General features: G+C 51.5%; 1 protein-coding gene and 1 long non-coding RNA gene across 11 annotated transcripts in view; one reads left to right on the top strand and one right to left on the bottom strand.

The window, feature by feature from the left end:
* Window positions 1-15,118, bottom strand: LOC118596796. 2 transcript variants are annotated; one of them, XR_004946748.1, is made up of 4 exons: window positions 14,617-15,118; window positions 5,292-5,374; window positions 3,330-3,559; window positions 1-117 (listed from the first exon to the last, which is right to left on the bottom strand). It is a non-coding gene; the product is annotated as an uncharacterized LOC118596796 (long non-coding RNA). The 2 variants fall into 2 exon arrangements; XR_004946747.1 differs by lacking the exon at window positions 1-117 and having other exon boundaries at window positions 3,065-3,559.
* The window catches only part of Septin3 (septin 3), a 22,969-nt gene continuing 11,923 nt past the window's right edge, over window positions 11,565-22,610 (top strand). For 2 of the 9 annotated variants that reach the window (XM_036207691.1, XM_036207692.1), the window contains exons 1-3: window positions 11,565-12,975; window positions 19,703-19,894; window positions 22,080-22,208. In XM_036207691.1, coding sequence (XP_036063584.1) covers window positions 11,580-12,975; window positions 19,703-19,894; window positions 22,080-22,208 — 1,717 coding nt within the window. In that variant the 5' untranslated portion in view covers window positions 11,565-11,579. Of the gene's footprint in view, window positions 12,976-14,962; window positions 15,031-15,186; window positions 15,468-19,702; window positions 19,895-22,079; window positions 22,209-22,610 lie in introns of those variants that run through there. The other 7 variants (XM_036207686.1, XM_036207690.1, XM_036207685.1 and 4 more) reach the window with 7 other exon arrangements.

The following is a 22,610-nucleotide window of genomic DNA, read 5'->3' on the forward strand; positions in this document are numbered from 1 at the left end:
CACTGAGCCATCTCTCCAGCCCCAGCATCTTGATTTCAAAGAGCAAGTCTCAGTAAGCAGCACTCTAGTGACTCCCCAGCACATCACTTCCTTGCAGTGTACTCAATAAGGAATCTTCTAGAAAAAAAAAGAAAAAAAAAATAAGAGGAGGGACATGAGGAGGTCACTTAACGTGAGACAGTTCAGCCGGGCGGTGGTGGTACACGCCTTTAATCCCAGCACTTGGGAGGCAGAGGCAGGTGGATCTCTGTGAGTTAGAGGCCAGCCTGGGCTACAGAGTGAGTTCCAGGACAGGCACCAAAACTGTGCAGAGAAACCCTGTCTCAAAAAACCAAACCAAACCAAAACAAAACAAAAAAAGTGAGAATGTTCAGAAGATAGACTCTTATTGGCCCCCAAAGCCTGTGAGTTCTGGTTGGGATACCCTGATTGGCCAGACAGCTCTGGGCTGATCTTATAATTGGAAGGTGACCATGATGAGAGAGAGGAAGATATTGGATGAGTGAAGAAGGAGGAGGTTATGATTTTACGGAGAGGAAACAAGCTTGCAGAATGGAAGGATCATTAGGGTCACCCCTGGTTATTGCCACTCGGGTTAGGGTCTGGAAGTCTGAGGGCAGGGTATGAGGTGAACCTGAGAGTCAGGGGTCTGAGTACGTGCTGTTGGCAAGCAGACTGTGGCAGAGAGGTCAGCAAGGGGAGTGGGTGCTATGAGGACCCTCCCCAGAGGGTAGAACTCTTCCTGTGTTTCTCAGATCACCCCACAAAATCATGGGGGCCAACCCACTCACTGGGTACCCAGCTCTGTGTTGCCTCAGGCTAGGCCCTGATGTATTCGGAGACTCCTTCTCTACAGGTTAAACTTCTGACACTTGAGGTGGCAGGGTTCACAAGCCACTTGTGACATTTTTCTTTTCGTGCTAATCTAAATGGCAGGGGGTGTGAAGCCGAGACCAGAAGCTCAGTGTTGTCCTCATTTTCAGAAGACAGCCATGTCCTGGGGCAGGGCTGCAGAGGGCCCGAGCAGAAGCCATATATGTGCACAGGTTAGGAATGATGGCTTCTGGGGGCAGAAACCTGACTCCCCCCAGCTTGAGCAGGGAAGGGAAGGTATCAGAGGGCACTGTGAGCCCTGTACCTTTGCAAGAAAGCTCACGAGGCCTCAGGATCTCTAGAACCAGGCAGATCCTGTAGGGTTCTTTCACCTGCCTCAGAGAGGGAACCTAGAGTCTTGGGCATGCTAGGAGAGGTCTCGGTCCCAGAACCACACCTCTGCTCCTCTCCAGCCACCTTCTAATCTTGCTTCTGCATACCTTTTGTTTGTTTGTTTGTTTTCAAGACAGGGTTCTCTGTGTTAGCAGTCCTGGCTGTCCTGGAACTCGATCTGTAGACCAGGCTAGCCTCGAACTCACAGAGATCTGCCTGCCTCTGCCTCCCGAGTGCTGAGATTAAAGGCATGCACAGAAAGCACCCAGCTATCTGTGTACCATTTTTCCCCCCCTCCGGAGCTGAGGACTGAACCCAGGGCCTTGCGTTTGCTAGGCAAGCGCTCTACCACTGAGCTAAATCCCCAGCCCCCTGTGTACCTTTTAATCACCAATTAACTTCATCCTTTCACCGTGGGAACTGCTGGCAACTTTTCTATTCCTTCCCTCCTTCCCTCCATCAAGTTACGAGGGTCTCATACAGCCCAGGCTTGTCTTAGACTCACCATGTAGCTGACACTGGGCTTGAACGCCTAGCCCTCCTCCTGTCTCTACCTCTCAGGTGCTGGGATCTCAGGCATGTGCCCGTCTCCTGGTCTTCAGGCCAGCACGCTTTCTGTCCTGTATCTCCAACCGTCTTGGACACCTGTTCCGGCTCTCGCTGAAGGACCAGTAGCTCAGGAAAGGGACTCATCCCTTACCCTAGGCCAAGTGCCCACTTTGAAATGATCCCCTTGATATGGCGCGGGGCCCTACACACGGTCCAGCTTGGGTGGGGGCCCACTTGGACTAACAACAAGCCCTGGACCTAAATTATCTCGGAACAAGGCAGCTAGCTCTCTCAGACTGTCTTGAGGGGAAGGTAGGTTCCAGAAAGAATACTATAACTCACCCCCTGTCCACCAAGCCATATCAAACAGGCCCTTTGGGAGTAGCCTGGGCTTGACCAGCTGAGCTGTGGAGGGCCTTGGGCTCCCACGTGGCCTGCAGCCAAGTCTGGTTGATTCTCCAGTGTTTTGAGAAGATGCAGTTGGCTGCTGGCATTCACGGTCAGGGTTTCACATTAAAACCTCATTTCCGAACTCCTTTAAAAATAGAATTTGAGCCACTCTGGGTCTGAAGTGTGAAATTCACGATTCTGAGCAAGACTGTGGCAAGGAGTGTGTTGCCTGGACTCTGACCAGAGTCTCTGAAGTAGCCTGGTCCAATGTCCACCACCAAGTATTCTGTAGCTGGGGATGATTGGCGGGGTGGGGTGGGGTGGGGATGGGGGGCGCTGGGGATTCATCAATCCCTCTGGTCTCAGACCGGGTTTCTTTCCGTTCTCATCGTGGGCCTTGTTATATAAATGTTCACTCACATTTGTTCTTCCCAGAAAGAGCCCGTGGAAGGTTTCAGCTGATCCCTCTCATGTCGCCAAGGAGGAAAGGCAAGCAACCCTCAGCTCACTGTGGTTTGACCATTCACAGAACACGGCACAGGGGCTGGGGGGTGGGGTGGGGAATAGCTCTGTTGCTAGAGTGCTCGCCTCGTGTGCACAAAACCTGGCATTCAATCGCTATAAACTGGGCACGACCACCTACTCCTGTTAATCTCAGCACCTGAAGAGGTAGAGGCAGGAGGGTCGAGAGTTCAAGGCCAGACTGGGCTGCGTGGGAGAGATCCTGTCTCAAGAACAACAAAACAAACAACAGAAGCCCAGTAGACAGTAGAAAGCATACTTTCTATTTTTCTTGCTGTCGTTATTGCTTTGGTTTTTTAGAGACAAGGTCTCTAAAAATGTAGACTTGGCTGTCCTAGAACTCATTTTACAGACCAGGCTGGCCTTGAACTCACAGAGATCCGCCTGCCTCTGCCTCCTGAGTGCTGGGATTAAAGGCGTGCTCCTCCACCCCCAGTATCCTCTCCAGGTTTTAAATGGATGTAGCTCCTCTCCCTTTAAGGCTTGCTGTGCTTTCTGCCTCCACACACTGTCCCTCTTAATGTTCTCCCTCTTCATCCGGCCGCCATGGTGACGAGGCTGTCTCCTAATGAAGCTCATTCTGGAGGACAACCCTCTCAGCTCCTTTCTCAGCCGACCCGCATTTCTTTTGTTATCACAAGGCGATGTATGACATCACTTACATCTTATGACAGACTCATTGTGATGTCACCCTGTCATGTGTCATGAAGTGTTTGTCCTCTTGAAAAGCTTATCCCTGCCACAATACTGTTATTGTCTTCCAGTTTCCTGATGGCCGGAGGGAAAAGAGAAACTCAAGGAAGTCTGACGATGATTATTTTCACATGAGAGAGGAAGTGACTCTTCATGCAAGGTGTGTTTTCTGCCTCCTGAACGGTGGAAGGACGTGTTCCTGATGGGATAGAAAGAGCAACAGAGCCAACTGTATCCTCAGCATTTCTTTCTTTTCTTTTCTTTTTTTTTTTGGTTTTTCAAGACAGGGTTTCCCTGTGTAGCTTTGCACCTTTCCTGGAACTCACTCTGTAGACCAGGCTGGCCTTGAACTCACAGAGCTCTGCCTGCCTCTGCCTCCCGAGTGCTGGGATTAAAGGTGAGCGCCCACCGCCCGGCTTTCCTCCGAGTTTCTTATGGGGTAAGGAGGTGTGGCAACCTATAGCCACAGGCCAGTACTGGTGAAGGCAAAGGTTTTCCATTCACCTAGGCAGCCAGAGGACAGGGCAGGGACCAGCCTGAAGCCAGGGCCTGACGACAGGAAACCTAACAGAACTGGAGACTGAAGTGGTATATCCTCAGACAAGCTGGCAGAATCCACAGAGCATTTCCGTGTGCCAGGCACCGACATCACAGATGAGTCAGGCCTGATACATGCCCCTGCCAACATCTGGCCCCAGACTCAGCTCTGCCACTGTTCTCTGTGGACACCTATGTATTTTCTTTTTTTGGTTGTTTTTCAAGACAGGGTTTCTCTGTGTAGTCCTGGCTGTCCTGAAACTCGCTCTGTAGACCAGGTTGGCCTCGAACTCACAGAGCTCCGCCTGCCTCTGCCTCCTGAGTGCAGGGATTAAAGGTGTGCGCCACCATCACCAGGCCAGAGGGTATCTTTTCAAGTACAGCTTAGACCCAGGAGGGAACCTGATCAACTTCCTGTTGCTACCTCCTTGTCACCCCACCAGCAACTTATATCTGCCCTAGTTTATATGTGATATTATTGATGTCATGGAGAAGTGTCTGGTCATGGTGACCAGTGGGCCTGGTGTTCAAGCAGGGATCCCGGAGCTTTACCAGGGGCTGCCATCTGTTTAGAGACCAAGATGGCAGGGGATTTTTTTTTTTTCAGCTGCTTTATGAGGTTTTGCAGAGTCCCAGGAGCTGGCAGGGTACGGCAGGGTGGGTGTGTATGGGCTCAGCCCGGAGTGAGAGGACAGGGAGTGAGAATGTGCAGAGTCCCGAGTAGGAATGAATGCAATGTTCAGCTTGCAGCTGAGAGGGCAGGACAGGCTTCCCTTTGTCCCTCCCCCACCGTTCTCCACTGCGCCTGAGCTCGAGGGCTGCAAGAGGCCAAAAGACCAGCTTAGAGAGAAGAGCGGAGGCTGTCAGCATCCTCTAAAGGGTGGCCACGGGAGTTGGACATTGGTGCACACCCTTGAGCCCAGCACTCAAGAAACAGAGGCACACGGAAATGCTCTGTGGATTCTGCCAGCTTGTCTGAGGATATACCACTTCAGTCTCCAGTTCTGTTGGGTTTCCTGTCGTCAGGCCCTGGCTTCAGGCTGGTCCCTGCCCTGTCCTCTGGCTGCCTAGGTGAATGGAAAACCTTTGCCTTCACCAGTACTGGCCTGTGGCTATAGGTCGCCACACCTCCTTACCCCATAAGAAACTCGGAGGAAAGCCGGGCGGTGGGCGCTCACCTTTAATCCCAGCACTCGGGAGGCAGAGGCAGGCGGAGCTCTGTGAGTTCGAGGTTAGTCTGGTCTACAGAGCAAGTCCCAGGACAACCATGGCTACACAGAGGAACCCTGTCTTGAAAAACAAGACCACCCCCCGCCAAAACAACAACAACAACAAACAAACAAACCCACAGCCATGGGGCTGGGGAAATACTCCATAGATAAAGTCAGGTGTACCTGTAAGGAGATGGGAAGTTCCTGGGAGCTCACAGGGCAGGTACCCCAGCTAAATCGGTGAGCTCCATGTTCATTGAGAGACTCTAAGATAAATAAGATGGAAAGAGACTGAGGAAGACATCCACATTGACCTCTGACCTCTACACACAGGCACACACCCATGCAAGCACAACCTATGCATACCTACGCACACGTGAACAGGGCCGCACCTATGGTGGCCACAGTGTCAGTTAACGATCTTCTCCCTCTCACCCCATAAAGTGAGAGCCTCAGAACTTGAAGTATGGAGATCTGAGTGTCTCGCCAATGACTCACCGTGTGACCTCAGCAAGTCCATTTCCCCTTTTGGTTCTGCGGCTTTGAACAGCTTTCCACAGCTTCGTGGAAGCCAAAAAAATTATAGGGGTGAATAGACAAGAAAATAGGAATTCCAAGGCCACAACTCTGTGTGTGTGTGTGTGTATGGCTGAATTCAGGGTTTATACACGCTATGTACACAATCTACTACCAAGCTATCCCTAGCTCCAGAGAGCCCAATTTTCACGGCTTACATTGAGTGAGTGTGACATACACTAACAGGGCCATGTGAGTCTTAGAAGCTCCCTGAGGTCATTCTTACAGCAACCTGTGAGTCTATATCACTGCTTAACAAACATCCCTGGCTCCCCAGCTCTCAGCATGCAGCAGGATTTTGCTAGTTCTGGGCAATGGGTTGTAATTAGGCAAAGCTCTGGAAGGCTCTACCAGGTCCTGGAGTGGAGATGACACCGAACTTAGTTGGTCCACAGTGTTGTGGGCAGGAGGCATGAATGAGAAACCAGCCTTTGGTGTCACAAGCCTTGAGGGTTTTGGAATGGTTTGTTACCCATGTGGTCTAATCTAGCCCGTATTACAGGACAAAGTGGGATGCTCGAAATCACATGTTTGAGAAATCTCATAGCCTGCACCTCTTGTCAGGGAGTGGAGGTCTCTGTCCTCGGAGGACACTTGTCAATTTCTCAGTCTTTGATGGGAAAAGTGCACGGATGTAAAGGAGGGCATTGTCACCTTCGGCCACTAGAGGGCAGCTAGACCCAAGTTTGCAATGGTTGGACAGCTAGTGACCTCTACTAAGACTGTAAAAACTGAATGTGGGGGTGGTAAAAATTGGGCAACAGTAAAAGGTTTCTGAATGCACAACAGTCACAAATTAATTCAAAATCAAACTCGAAATGAATCTGTGGTGTTTCCGGCCAATTCCTGTGTGTTGGCTGGGTGTACTCTCACTGTCCATCCTTGGTATTGAACATTCAGTGTGCACACTTTGACCTGCACACGCCAGCATTCCATATACCACCAGTGAATGCCACCTAAAACCTCACAGAGACTATGGTATGTACATAGTACACATATGTATGTAGCACTTTTAGTGCTATCATAGAAGGGAAGCGACGCCAGTTCAGTTTTCCTATGTCGTTTCTCATTGTCTAAGTATAAAATTCGCCCCGTCCATAGCAGTGCGTAAACCAGATGCTGGAGTGCTCATCCACAATCGTATCCTCCAGCAGTGGAGGCCCCGAGGAGCAGAAGCTCAAGGTCATTCTTGGAAGTTTAAGGCCAACTTGGTATATGTGAGAAACTGTCTAAAACACAACACTGCTGTTTCTGTTGCTGTCCAGAGTTTCAAAGAGTCATTAAGGAGAATTTGACTTGGGAGTGGAGAAGAATTTCTAGTAATTTCTGAACACATTCCTGCCATTATTATACTTTGGATTTATGCAAAGTGGCATTCTCAGCACTGTGAATTATAAAATCAAAATATAGGACAGGCATGGTGGTGAACACCTTTAATCCCAGGACTCAGGAGGCAGAAGCAGGTGGATCTCTGAGTTTGTGACCAGCCTGGTCTATAATGAGAGAGTTTCAGGACAGCCAGGGCTGTTATACAGAGAAACCCCATCTTGAAAAAAAAAATCAAAATATCCATCAAGTCTAAAAAATACTGATGATGCTTTACATTCTACAACATTGAGTAAACAGCTAAGATTTAGTCCTTTATGTGAAAATAAACAATCATATATATCTCATTAGTATGCAAATTTGCTGTCTTTAACAAATGGCAAAATTTTATGTGTACCAAAGAATTGTTTTGTTTTTTATTTTCTATATATGAGTGCATTGTCTGTAAGTACACGTGTACGCCAGAAGAGGGCACCAGATCTCATTACAGATGGTTGTGAGCCATCATGTAGTTGCTGGGAATTGAACTCAGGACATCTGGAAGAGCAGCCCAGTGCTCTTAACCGCTGAGCCATCTCATCAGCCTCCCCCACTCAAAGAGTTGTTTTAAAATTTCTTTTTCAAATTAATGTTATTTATTTTTTGTGGTTCTGGGGATTGAACTTGTGGCCTTAATACATGCTTGTTGAGTGCTCTGCCACTGCACTATACCCCCAGGTAAAATGAATCTCTCTCTGAATTATTTATCAGTAAGTACTGGGTTTATATACTTACATTATACACCTGTACACACGAGGTTGAATACACGTTTCCTGCCTACAGGGGCTGCAGATGACAAAATCCTAAACAGCTTGCTTGGAGCCAGCCAACACTGGAGGGGAAGGAGAGAGGCAGCCCGGCATGTGGAAAACAGAGATGGACGAGACTCAGGTCCTGCTCTGAAAGGAGGGAGGAGGGAGGAGGGAGGATTCTAGATCTTTAGGCTGGAAGAAATCGCATGAGGGCATCTAATCTCTAACCGAAAAGACAGCTAAGACCTAGGAGTCTTCTTCTTCTTCTTCTTCTTCTTCTTCTTCTTCTTCTTCTTCTTCTTCTTCTTCTTCTTCTTCTTCTTTCTTCAAGACAGGGTTTCTTTGTGTTGCCCTGGCTCACCTGGAACTCACGCTGTAGATCAGGCTGGCCTCGAATTCACAGAGATCCACCAGAACTAGCCTAGCAGACGGGAGTCTTATAGTAAGTGGTGAGGCAAGGAGACCACAGGGCCCCTGACTCCAGCTCAGGCTGCTTGATTCCCAGGAGGTAACGTAATGGAGCAGGGGTGGGCTCTACAGAGCTTGCTCCCTGGGCTGTCCAGGCAGATTTTGTGTCTTTCCCCAGCTACTTTTTTTTCTTTTCTCGGGGCCTCAAAACATGCAGGGATGGGGGAGAACTCAGACAGTGCCCCTCCCCCTTCCACTGTGATTTCTTGCAGGTTGCCCTGGTAACCAGAGCACAGCCAGCTTTGGAAACCTAAACCTTGAAGGGGAGAGAAGGGATGAGAGGGGAGGATCCCAGCCCCACATAGTCACCCTTTAGATACTGTACAGAAACATGCTGAGTGATTCTTGTCAGGTCCTTGGGCCCAGAGAAGAGTAAGAGCCAGCTCCTTCAGAGCTGTGCTGTCTAGTACAGGAGACACACATTCAAATGAAGTCAAATGAAATAGTCAGGTCCTTGGCTATCAGAGAATAATGATGCGTGCTCAGGAGCCACCTGTGGCTAGTGGCCATTTTATTGGGCAGTGGAGATATAGAACATTTCCATTATCACAGAAAGTTCTATTGGCCAAGCCAGAGGGCCACTCGCCAAGGAGAGTAGCAGTAGTACATAGGACCCCACAGTGTTGTGGGGGGTACAGTGTCCTCACTGGCAAAAAGCAAGTGACAAGGTGATGGTTAGGAGACATGCCAGGAGAATGTTTAGCTTAGCTCCTGGGTCAGAGTGAGCATCTGGGGGATGTCCCTGTCATGTACTCTGTGGCTGATACTGTGAGGATCTGCTTACACGTCTGTTTTCCCGAGCAGACTCTGAGTTCCCTGAGCCTGGCTCAGTGCCTGGCACAAAGTAAGTACTCAGCCAATGGTGGCTCTTCCCACCACAGTCCTTATTACACCATTGTGTGACAGAGGCAGCCTGGTGCTGGGGGACACAGGAAAGGGTACCTATTCCAGTCCAGCAGCCAGGGGCTGCTGAGAATCTGCCTCACCAGAGCCAGTTTGGATGGATTTGTGGATTTCTTTTCGGTCTGGGTCAGGGCCAGCTACCTTCATACCCTGAGTCTTAGTCTAGGATCTGTCTGGAGCAAATTGGATCTCAGAGAATGGTTTTGAAGGGTATAGATGCATACTCAAAAATTGCAACTTGAGGTAAGAACTCAGGAGCATGGGCACAGGTCACCAGACTTATAGGGGGTTGCAGAAGGAAGGCAGGAGGGAAGTTGGCATGGGGCAAACAATGGCATCATCATTGGAGTAACCCTGTTCTCTCTCAATGGCGATACCTCTCAAGGGGCCAGTCAAGGGTTAGGTAGAACGCCAGGGCATCCCCTCCCTGCATGGCCCTGTGTTCAGGGCAGCTCAGCTGGCTGACTCCCATAACTCTGTAGGATTCCAGAGACTCAGAGCAGCCATTCATTGCCACCCACTCTCCAGCCAGATCTTTCCTGCCCAGAGCCCAGCCCAGCTGCTGGGGATATAGCTGGAGGGACAAGTCAGAAGAGAGCTGACAGGCCCCTCAGCTTGTGGACTGTGACTGGGAGATTGAATGAAAGCCCCCTCCCTCCCCAGAGGACCCAGGGAAAAGAGGTCTCTGAGCCAGGCCACATGGCCGGCCTCCAGGTGCAGAAAAGGGGGCGGGGTCTGCAATTGGTCCAGCTTCTCTGACTGAAAACTACTGGCCACTTTTCTGTCTTCCAATCAAGGTAGGTGTAGTGTGTGTATGTGTGTGTGTGAGAGAGAGAGAGAGAGAGAGAGAGAGAGAGAGAGAGAGAGAGAGAGAGAGAGAGAGAGAGAGAGCGCATATGTGCACTTGCACACTGGGAAGGATAGAACCAAGGTGTTCATGGTACATGGGGCTCAGTGAGGAGGTAGGGATCTGGTGGCATAAGAACAAGGTCATCTCAGAAGTTCCTGTCCTTGGGCTTGTGGCTAAGTGCAGTGTGAACATGGTGCGCCCAAATGCGTGTGGTGTGAACAATGGACAAGAGGTCAGAGCGGCGAGGATGTGCCAAATAGAGAAGGAGCAAAGACTGGATAGTCTTGATACAAATGCATGGCTAGAGAGGAGGGCTGAGGATGTCCCTTAAGGTGCAGTGAGGATGCCTGGGCTTCCTGCCTTTCCTGCCTCCTGTTCCAAACCTCAGAGAGATGGCTATGACATCATTCTCCTCTGCTAGCCCCTTACACTCAGATAATTCTCCCCACCAGCATTGGCCTGGTTCCCCAAGCAGCCTGTCTAGCCTGTGGTGTTGAAAGTAGTGGAAATATCTTTGCCCCAGAGGCTGAGTTATATGCAGCTCAGAGAGGCCACCAGCCAGCCCCCTGGGGGACCCTGAAGACCTCCTTGGGGAATGTGGTTCATCTATCTAGACTACCTGGCAGCATTGGAGCATCAACCTGGGTACCTTCTTCTCTCTCATTTCCTTGCCCCCAGGCAGCCTCTCCAATGCCATCCCTGGCCCATCTCACAGCCCATAGAGTCCTTCAGTCACACCCCACAGATTGCCTACTCTCAATCCCATTTCCAACAATCTCTCTTTCAGCCTGCCTTCGAATGGCTGTTCCTAACAACAGATGGGCCCAGGTTAACTTGCAGGACATGAACAACTTTGCAGCCTGGTCTGGCCCCTGCTAACTTTCAGCCATATCTCCACCCCACCAGGCACAACCTGGGAGCCCCGTGTTGGATTTTCAAAAGGAGGCTTTATTTTCTCGCTTTTGGGCTATACTTAGGAGTTGCCCAATGCACTCAAACTGACTCAGACTTCCTCCAGATATCTTTCCCACCACAAGCCCAGCTCAGAGGTTCTTTCCTGGTTGGAGCAGAATCCCCTGATTCAGACTCTGCTCAGAGGCCATTTGGCCATTCCAAGGCCTCTAACCCAGACACCTGGATTCTTGTTTTGTCGGCTGCGGGTGGCTTCTGGAAGAGAGACCGACTGTCCTCCTCCAGAGTCCCTGCATAGGTATGCAACCTCCACAGAGCTTCCCAGGGAGAGCAGCCACACTCAGACCCAAGAAAAGAAAGAGCTGAATCCCATCCTGGGTTCTTTCATGTCAGGGGCAAGTTGCTCATCAGCAGTGCCCATATTGGGCTGCTGCAGGGACAGGTGTATGAGGTGTGTGTCAATCTCTAGCAGGTGGAAGCTGTTGGACTAGGAAACCACACTCTATTAAGGACTCAATAAGTGTCCAAATACGGTCCCTTCAGGCTGGCAGCGCCATCTGCTGGTTGGGAGGAGGAGAGCTAAGACCTCATCCTTGTCTGCCCCTCCTTTCTTGTGATTGCCTCAGGGAAAGCCGAACAGCCTGGATGGACCACGACTTTGCACCACCTCCTCCAGAGATGCAGCCGCACAGGGCTCCAGGCCCCAGAACTTCTTTCTCTCGAAGCCACATGCTGGGGCGCCATACCCACCAAAAGCTCACTGGAGATGTGTCCCCTCTTATCCCTGCCATCAAGAAGACTGTCCATTTGGATGCCTTCCCCCAAAGCAGTGTCCTACAGACTTCCAGCCAACCAAGCTTTAGATCCAGGGCCTGGAGTATGTCCCAACGGGGCACCCTAGGGCCCCTAAGCTCCCTGCCTCCCAATAGTTTTATGCCCAGGAAACTCAGCTCTATTTCTCTAACGATTCGCCAGAATGTCCCAGTTCGGCCCCTGGATGCTTCACTCTCTCATTGGGAAGAGTTGCCCAATTTGGGCAGGGAGGCTGTCACCCATGGAGAAGAGAGGCTGTTCACTTCAAGATCACCACCCATGGCCCAAATTCCAGAGGTCAGGACCTCCTCTGAAGGCCATGGGAAGCCAGATCTTACCAAATCCAACAGGATACCCTCAGGGGATAAGCCACTGGTGTCTTCATGTCTGGCTTTACCGTTCCAATCTCAGTTTACTCAGAGTTCAGGCCCTGTGGGTCAAGTTCAAACCAGAACCTCTCCAGGAAGAGGCAAATCCAAGCCCAGGAGTATTCCCAGATCCCGAGCGTACCTCCAAAGGGTTGCTACTCCTACAAATTTGTCTGCCGTGGGCACAAAACTAGATATAGCCAGAAATTTAGGCACAATGGCCATCAACAGACCTGAGCTGGCTATCAATACGTCCACACCAAACCCATCTAGAATGGTCAGAGGCACTGAGCTTCCTATTCTGGGTGCCAAGATGGGCATGACCATTGACTTACCTATAGCATCCAAGGCAGGAAAAGCCACAGATTCGGTGATAGCAGGCCCAGCCAAACTAGGCCCTGCCATGAATTTAGCTAGAGCAGAGACAACCAAGCCAAGCCAAGTTCTGAAGCTGGTAACTGCAGACTCAGACAACCTGGAAAATGTCATGGTTGGGGCGATGGCAGGCTCGACCATAGCTTTGGAAATACCAGATCAGTTTGATTTGGGCATAACCAGGTTGGACACATCCACGGCTTTGGCTGGAGCCGATATAGCCAACCTGGATACAATTACAGATTCTTCTGTGTTGGACACAAGTGGACTGGGTACAGCCCTAGATTCACTTGTGCCTTTCTGCCCAATCCCAGCCACTGGTGAGACCAAGCTAGACACCATCAATCACCTGACCATTGACGCTGCCAGCTGTTTTCTAGTGCCAAGCAGAAGCACAGACTCAGGCCAGGACTATGCCACTGTGGATGCTGCCACAGACAGTGCCACCAAACCTACCTCGCTGAACCTGGCCAGAGAACCCAAAGGTAAGAGCAAGAACGTGGTTGGGGGAGCAGGGGTCCAACAGTCTCGATAGGTTGAGAAAGAGCGGGGACTCTAGGGTCAGAATCGAATGGGTGGCAGCAAAGTAGGCAAGGGTTGAGGGTCTGAAGAGGATTATGTCCCCTGAGCTAAGCTCCTGGAGGTCAGGCTGAGGGAAGCGACCAGGAGGAAGGTTTACAGCTTAAGTTGTGGAGAAGCAGTTACACTGAGCCCTCTCTTGACCATGACCTATGCTTGTTCCTTAGTTCTCTGAAAAGTCGGATAAGGCTGGGGGATAAGTAGTTCAAGGCCAGTCTTAACTGGAAGTCTTTTTTGGCTACAGTTCTTTAAAGTTGAAGGGTGTGTGTGTGTGTGTGTGTACGTATACATCCTACACACAGATCTATAAACAGGTCAGCACAAGTAGAAATACTGTGGATGTCTCGGAGAGGTTTGTGGCATACCGAAGTCACACCAAAGTTCAGTGATGGCAATACATCAATTGGAAACCAGACCTGGTCAACTTGGAGCAATCTCATTCTCAACATTCCCAAAGCTCAGGTTCTGGGTCAGGAAGAAGGTTTGGAAAGTACCCAGTCCAGTGCTTGAACTGGGTCCTGGGCTTGTCAAAGCCTTTCTCATCCCACTAGCCACACAGCCTAGTCCTCAGTCTTTGCTGTCTGACCCTGGCTCTCCATGGTCAGCTCAGCTCTCTTCGGAAATACAGACAGCTACATCTGCTGGACTCCTCCATCAGGGCATCTCCCGGACATATCTAGAGGCAGGGAGATCTTTTTCTTCTAGAACAGTGGTTCTCAACCCCCATAGGGGTTGCATAGCAGATATCCTGCACATCAGATATTTACCTTACGATTCATAACAGTAGTGAAATTACAGTTATGAAGTAGCAATGAAATAATTTTATGGTTGAGGGTCATCATAACTGCATTAAAGGGTTGCAGCATTAGGAAGGTTGAGAACCACTGTTCTAGAAACAGCTGCTGCCCTTCCCCCATCTCCCTCTCTCAGCTGCAGGCACCACCCACCTTTGATCCGGTGATTAGATCCCCAGGTACCTGCCTTGCTCATTGTCTGTCTTCATCCTATTCTGTCTTTTCTCAATCTGATTTATGCGCCTCCTCTGCACTTGACCATGTGGCTGTCAACACTTTTTTTTTTTTTTCTTTTGAGACAATGTATCAATGTAGCCCTGGCTGTTCTGGAACTAACTACTGTAGACCAGGCTGACCTCAAACGCACAGAGATCCAGCTGGCTCTGCCCCAGCCTCCTGAGTGCGGGAATTAAAGACGTGTGCCACCACACCCCGCAGCTGTCACAGCTTTGTACCCTTCTGCTTCTCCCATCCTCACAACGCTGCCACAGAGACTTAGCCATCTGGTGGCAGAGTTTTAAAGTCTCAATGTTATCACCTCTAAAGCCCACTGCTCTGCCCGCCTCTCCACCCTCTTAGCAGGGGACAGTCTTTGTACGTTATCTTTCCTGCCTCAGCCCAGGTCAGCGTTCGGAGCTATCCACTGCACTGCTCTGCCTCCTCTGGGCTTCGCAGGCCCCGTTGCCCTTCTCTGGAGAATGCCCTTTCATTTCTTTTGCTCACCACCATTTGCTTTTTCACGTTGGCCCTCACCTGCTCCAAATCTTCCATTATCTCCATGGTGCCTGTTTGCGTGCCCTCCACAGCACCTGTGTGAACCAGCCTTCGGATTTCTGTTAGACCCCAAACCTTTAAGGTCAAGAAGGTTTGGTCATCCTCAGCCCTGTGCTCCCAGGGTCGACCAACAAGCCACCGTCAAGGCATCCAAGACTTCTGGGGTGGGTAAAGGAGGCTCAGGGAAGTTCCTGAGTAGTTCAAGGTTATAGGGTTCAGGATCCAGGCTGGGAGGTGGGCCTGGAACCCGGTCCTCTGATTCGGAGCTCTATCTGTCAGCAACCGCGCCTGGGCAGAACCGCGGTGAGCCAGCGCAATATTCCAATCAGCGCGTGACTCACGCACGCGCACGGTCACCGGCAGCTGCTACCGAGCTCTTGCGCCCCAGACCTGGTAGGGAGCTGGGGACAGGTTCTAGAGAGAGAGAGAGAGAGAGAGAAAGAGACAGGTATTGCGATGCAGGCACCTTTGCCGGCGGGGCAACGCGAGCTCGCGTACCTGCTCCTGCGTGCTGGCGAGGGAGCCGCGGGAAGGGGAGGGGCCCTCGGCGGGGCCGGCCAGCGCGCGGGTCACGTGGTGCCGGTGGCAGCGGCAGCATCGGTGCGCGCGGGCAGGGGCGGCTCGGCGCCGAGCGAGCGGAGGCGAGGTCCCGGGCGGGCGCGGGGCGCAGGGGCGGCGGGTCGGGCGGGTAGGCGGACGGCGCCGTGGGGCGAGGCCCGGCTGCAGGGGCCGCTTGGCCCAGAGGGAGCCCGCGCCCGGCTCAGCCTTGCAGCCCCGCGCCCTGAGCATCTCCCGGAGGACCCGAGACAAAGGAGGATTCATGTCCAAAGGTAGGGCTGTCGCTTGGGCGCCTGGCACCGGCCGGGAGGAGGCTACGGCCCCAAGCGCTACCAAAGGGAGGGGTTGCTGTGCTGAAGACCCCACGTGCAGTGACATATGCATGGACACACGCACACCGGGTGGCACACACTTGGAAGCATAGTCTCGGGAAAAGGCACACACAGGAGCTCGGGGAGGTATGGAGACCCAGATGCTTAGGGAAAGCCCCCGCTGGAGCACACCAGGACACGCACACACACGCACAGCATGTACTCCAAGCATGGGTACCAGACCACCTCCAACCAGTAAGAGACCTGTACGCTGACAGTCAGTCCCCTTCCCCCACATAGAGACCAAGCGCAGAGACAGGCACCAGCTGGTGGTCTCCAAGGGAACTCATTGGCTTCCTAACTAGAATGGGGGAAGGGGGTGTCCCAGGGCCCTTTGCTTCTTTTAATGGGGAAGGACCTGTTTCTTTTCTTTTCTTTTTTTTTTTTTTTTTTTGAGCTGCCCGAGGCTGGAGCTGGGATAAACTAGAATTGGCTCTGTCTGCGGTGGGGGTGGGGTTTTAAAAGCCGCTGGTTACCAAGGGGGCCGGAGAAGACCCCTCAGCTTGGGAAGGAAGAGATAGCCTAGCATTAAGCTAAGCAGGCAGGTATTATTCTAGAAAGTTCCCTTTCTCCTATTGCTACCTTTCCGACAGAGGGGTGGGGTCTCTGGACCAGACAAAGACAAAGCCATTCATTTTCCTGTAGGAGAAAGCACAACATCCTCGCTTGCCTTAGGGATGGAGTGTGCTGTCCTGTGGGCCAGAGCTGAGTCAGGTGGACTGTCTCTCTTCCTGGAGCACTGATGTGGCAGGTGGTACCTAGCAGGGGGTGCTGCAGACAGATGCAACCCTCTCTAGGAGAGCTGGGAGCTTAGGAGGGGCCCCCAGGGGCCATCTAGCTGCATTCTGCTGTGAGCAGTTACAAAGTATTTCCCCACTCTTGGGAAGCCCCCAGTCCAATCTCGGATGCAGGGGATGGAGGAGGTCTCTAGAGGTGTACCTACCTACCTTGACCATGGCTCACACAACAGCTATTTGTTGTTGGTGGGGTCCCCGGCGCTCTGGACAGGAAGCAGTGTTGTCTGCAGGGACTCCTGCCTTGTGGGGCTTTCATTCACCTACCATCCATTCATTCATTGCTGAGTATCTATGATATGCTAGGATGCTCTGAGCACAGAGAACAATAAAGCATGGCTCCGACCTCCAAGGGGGCTGGAAAGCAGCACCCATCCAGTGACAGGTCATTTACATTCATGTTTTTGTATGACTTAGTAACCCAGGAAGGCAGGGACAGTCCCCTCTCTTAGGAGTCAGCTAGCCAGGACTCATGTCTATATCAACTGCCCATCCAAGGATGGCCTGGTGGGACCTGGGGCGTGGAGGGAGAAGAGCGTGGAGCCACAGAGGCCAACTCCAGAGCAGCATTTGCTCTGGACCCTGGAGGTCCTGGCGTACTTGTTAGGCACCTTCATAGACAGTGGGTCCTCAGGGGGCAGTGACCTTGTCTTGGATACAAATATATCCTTGGCATGTAAGGTAGCCCTTGGTTTGGTGAGGTTTCCATTGGCAGCACCTAGAATGACCTGGAGTGAATGGACATGCCAAGTACTGTAGAACCTGCAGAGGTCTGAGGCATCCACAGCAGATGGGAAGTGACTTAGCTGGGGTTTTGAGGAGGGGGTACAGGGTGTTCCAGCAAAGCTTGTGGCACAGTGGCGTCTACGGTATTTGTGGTACTTGATCAGTGGCGGCCGTTGGCCTGTGACTGGCATGTGATTGGCATGTGGTCGGGAGGAGGCTGACTTGCTAGTGGGTGCCCTGTACCTTCCTCAGCATGGATGCCAACGCGGCTCCTTGGAAGAATGAAAGAGAGAACCATTCATTCCCTGGGCTTACATCAGGCCAGCCAGAGAGTCTAGGAGTTGTTTGGGCATCTGGTCAGCTCCCTCCTTCAACCAGGGTCTGACAGACAGAGCTGAGTAGGCCATGGCGAGGACACATGCTTTATAAGTATTTACAACCTCCACATATACAAGTACCTTCGCCTGCCGCCCGGGTGGCTTATGTCACAACACAGGCTGTGGGTACCAAATGTGCCTGGCACATAGGAAACCAAAAGGGCCAGGCTGTGAGAACAGCAGGAAGGAGAAACGGGGCACTGGCTCCCAGGGCAGATGTGCTAAAGGGGGACATGGACCGTGTGTGGAGTTGGAGGAGCAGACTCAGCCTGTTCAGAGTCAGCTGTCACAGGGCCGAGCCAATCCTGCTGCCCTCTGGAGCCACTTGGGTTGGCAACAGCTTCCTGGGAAGCAAGAGGGAGCAGAGCCAGGCTCTGGGGAGGTGTTGAGGCTTTGTTAGGTTTAGCTGTGCCCGAGGGGGAACATGGGAAAGTTTTCCATCAGGAAAGAACATCTTGCCAGGACTAGGGGAAGGACCAGGTGGTGGGGGTACAGGAGCAGACTCCTGGCTGGGCTTGGGAATGGGGCGGGAGACATGTTCCCACTTCCTCCTGCCCATCTGCTGTTGCATCAACCCTCCTCACAAGGCTGAGACGCAGGGTGGTAATCATGAACCATAGGGTTTTAAAAACGCCACGGCTCCTCTAGAGCATGGCTGTAAAGAATATGCTTGTGAAATTAGGAACCGGGGCACCTCCACTTCAGAAATACTTTCTTTCATGTGCTCAGGTTCAATCCCCTTCCAGAAAGCTGAACTTGAAAAGGTGAAGGGTAGCTGGGCGGTGGTGGACGTGTCTTTAATCCCAGCATTTGGGTGGGGGGGGGGGGGGAGACAAAGGCAAGCGCAAGAGAGCATGGGTCTGTGAGACTGGACTCTGGGCTTATGAGCATCATAGCTCATGTGATGCTCACCACAGCCTTAGTCATGATCCTAGTATTCTACAGAGGAAGAAGCAGGCTCAGAGGAGGGAAGTGGCCTGCCCAAGGACCAGCTGACAAATAGCAGAGCCGAGATCCTTTTCACTTTTCAGACAGGGAAATGGAATTGATCTCTCCTAGAACTTACCCTGCTGGACAGTGACCTGCCACATCTCTCCTGTGTGTGAACATGCCCCTGGGCTGCCAAGGAGACCCTTGACCTTCTTTGAGGAGGGCTATTTCCTCAGCCTCCCCTTCTGCTGCTTACTTGTATGAGAGCGCCATCTTATACAAGTAACAGTCCTTGACCAGGTATCATTCCTTCCTTGCTGGCTCCGCAGGCTCAAAACTTTGCATGGGAGGTGTTGGGAGACCCTGTGCTGCGCACCAGCTTTGAAACTCATGGCGCAGAGGGGAGGCTGAGGCCGAGGGTGGAGTCATGTTTGCTCTGCAAAGAAAGGCAGCTCTGATTGCTTCTAAAAGACCAAGTAACAGGTCATTGACAGTTGATAGACAGTAGACCTAGAACCCTAAAGCTTCCTTGTTCCTTACTTGGCAAGGCAAGATGCAGATCTGAATGACTGAGACATTTTATAGACCGGTGCTCCTTTGGGGTGGACTTGCCCCCCAAGAAACATTTGGTACTCTGTAGAGATACTTTTGGTGCTTGCATCTGAGAGGTCCTTCTGGAGACTAGCAGAGACTGTGGATGCTATTAACCGTCTGCAGACCCAAGACAGCCGTGCTGCAATAGTTATGCAGGTAGCAGAAGAGCCGAGGTGAAGGAGCTCCTGGATTGCATATGCAGATGCAGCGCTTTGGAGCAGTGATGTGTTTGAAAGTGTCCAGCAACTGGAGAACCTGGTTGGGGCTAGAGAGACGGCTCAGTGGTTAAGAAGGCTCTAGCAGAGGACCTGGGTTTGATTCCCAGTACCTTCATGGCGGCTCCCAGCAGTTTGTAAATCGAATTCTAGGATGATCCAGTGTCCTCTTCTGGCTTCTGTAGACACTGAATACACATGGTGCATATACTTACATTCAGCAATTTCACCAACAATAAACAAACTGGAGAACCTGGTACTGGTACAGATTTTGCAACTGACGTAAACAGTGTTCTTGGGCAAGTCCCCCACCCACCCACCCACCCACCCACAGGGCATCAGTAGGTTTTTCGTCTACACAGTTCGGGACCCAGACTGGATGATATTATGGTCTCTTCCAGTCCCAACTCCATGACTCCATATCAAATACTATTGTGCCTTTCATGAAACCTGTTTTCCTGCCACTTAACCTACCTATTCCTCCTACCGTGGCTTTTCAGGGCTTCCAGAGGCCAGGACGGACGCAGCTATGTCAGAGCTGGTACCTGAGCCCAGGCCTAAGCCGGCGGTGCCCATGAAGCCGGTCAGCATCAACTCTAACCTGCTAGGCTACATCGGCATTGACACCATCATCGAACAGATGCGCAAGAAAACCATGAAGACTGGTTTTGACTTCAACATCATGGTCGTTGGTATGGAAAGCCATGGGGTCACTGAAGGCCTAGTGGTGGGCAGCGCCAAGGATCCCATTTCTTTCCCCCGAATGACCTGGCTTCTCTAGGGTGAGCTCTTTCTAGGAGGGAGGATTTCATCATGCTGATCATGAAGGTCTGGTTCCTTCCTCCTAACCGGCTGATTCAAGGATGGGAGATTTGGGTGGATGGCCAGCCTGGCTTCGCCGCTAGCTGAATGTAGACAGGCGGCCACTTCATCACTCTGAGTGGGCTTTTAGGTTTGTGGAAAGGGCATCGTCAGCCCTTTCCCATCTCCAAGAGCTGTGAGAAAGATGGTCTAACCGTTCACACCTTAAAGCTTCAAGATTTTCCAGGGTCTTAGTCACTGAGTAGCATCCGTGAGTCACAGTATGTAGCAGGAAGGGACATTTGCTTCATCTGAGTTGTTCACTGGGTGTGGAAATGGAGTGAGGCAGCCTCCTCCCTCCTTCTTCCCCCATCTAGTCAACAAGCCCTGTCCCTCTAACCTTGTAAAGATCTCCCAGGCCTGTCAGCTTCTGCCCATCCCCCCCACCACCACCCTAGGCTAGCTCACCTGGGGAGCGGCAGCTGCCTGATGCAGTGCTGATCTGCAGAAGGTTAGGCCCCTCAGCCAGGGTAGCCATTTTGCTGCAAACACACCAGCCGAGCTGACAGTGTGCCCTGTGACGTGGCTGTTTTAACTTTCTGGTACCAAAGTCATAGTTTAAGAACTGGAAGTTCTTAATTAAGCTGGGTGGTGGTGGCACACACCATTAGTGCCAGCACCTGGGAGGCAGAGGCAGGTGGAGCTCAGTGAGTTTGTGGCCGGCCTGGTCTACAGAGCAAGGTCTAGGACAGCCAGGACTGTCGCACAGAGAAAAGAAAAACCAAACCAACAGCAACAAAAAACCCTCAAACAAAACAAAACAAAAAAACAGAAGTAGGTGGTAGATGGTTCATGGACACTTATGGCTGTGCCAGCTGGGATGACATTGACCCTCCTGGCTCTCCATCTCCTTTCCTCTCCAATTCATTGTCCGCTGGCTACCCAATGGCTTTCCCAACATGCCGAACTCATCCATTCTAATTCCATAACTCTTTTAACCTCGGGATAAATTTAGACTTCTCTCCTGGCTGGGAACTGCTCCAACGCAACTCTTAGCAACCCCCATCTACATTCTACTCACGCACAGAGAGAGTCTCTTGACTTGCGTGTTCTTTCCGACAGAGCCTTTTCAACATAATGATTTAAGTGGCTTCTGCCAACTCCTCAGGTGGGATGAGAAAATACTTTTATTCACCATTCCTGGTCTCTGTCAGTTCCCTCCTTCCTTACCCATCTGTGAAGAGACGATGGCCTAAGGGGATAGCATGGCAAGCCCAAAGCAGTGAAAACACCACATATACATACATACCACATAATACACACATCACATATATACGGATACACATGTAACATATGCCACACATGCACATGCACACACAGACAACATGAGCATATAACACATATACACACACAGAATGAATAAATGTAAAAAGCGTGGTTCTTGGGATGTGAACCCTGATCTTGCATCTGCTAGCTTTATTCTTTCACACGTGCTACATCTCAGCTAGGGGAGGTAGACAGCTCTGCTATGCGATGCGCAGGGATGGTATGAAGAGTGATTTTGGGGGGTGGGGTCGGGTGTGGATTCAGTCTGTGTTAAAGAGCCTGACAGTCAAGCACAATGCCCTGGTTTTCAGTCCCCAGCACCGGAGGAGGGGGGGTAAAAAAGACCAATTTTACTAACAGATTGGGAAGCGCTCAGGCACCATGAGGCAGGATGTGCATGCAGAGTAACTCTGTTCTCACTTTAAGTGTTATTAAAGATGGAAAAGCTAAGCTGAACAAAAACACAAGCCAGACCAAACCAGAGAACTGCATCTCACACACACCACAAATGTACAAGCTGAGCCTTCTTCCGATGGTCCTGGGGTCCATGAAGGAACATGGAATCCAACTCCATTTCTCAAGGGTCCTCTCCATTGGACATTCCTACCTAATTGCTCATCCCCAAGGGGCGTTCAAATAGGGTTTGGATCACAGCTCTGGAGCCCTGTAAGCTCACCGGAGGGCTCTGCAGCTCAGGAGGTAGATGTGCGGCCTGTCTCCCTTTCTCCGTCTCCTCCTCCCTTGCTACAGGCCAGAGTGGACTGGGCAAGTCAACGCTGGTCAACACCCTCTTCAAGTCCCAAGTGAGCCGAAAGGCCTCCAGCTGGACCCGGGAGGAGAAGATCCCTAAAACAGTCGAGATCAAAGCGATTGGGCATGGTGAGGATTAGGCCAGCATCCTCGGTGGGCATCATTTGGAGGGGGCTGATGCTAAGTAAGGGAGAGGGGGCCTACTGGGGAATAAGATGTGAAAGGGAACTACAGAGTGGAATTAAGCCCCAAATTTGTTAGTGCAAACTCCATAGGCTAGCGAGTGAGGTGGGGGTAGGAGGAGAGAGTGTGTGGAGAATTGAGAGGTGGGTCTTGAACTGGGTGACAAGGCTCAGGGAGGATTCAGACAGAAGTAGACACAGAAGAAGTAGGACTCTGTCTTCTAGGTGTAGGGAGGAGCCTTCGTAGAAGTGCTGAGTGGGAGACGTGGCTTGGCTGCTTCTAAGAGTCTGGGTGCTCCTGGCCAGCAGGCTGCAGGGCCCCTGGGGTCAGTGGGAGGACTGACCCATG

Source organism: Onychomys torridus, chromosome 16 (genome assembly GCF_903995425.1).
Source record: "Onychomys torridus chromosome 16, mOncTor1.1, whole genome shotgun sequence".
Taxonomy (NCBI): Eukaryota; Metazoa; Chordata; class Mammalia; order Rodentia; family Cricetidae; genus Onychomys; species Onychomys torridus.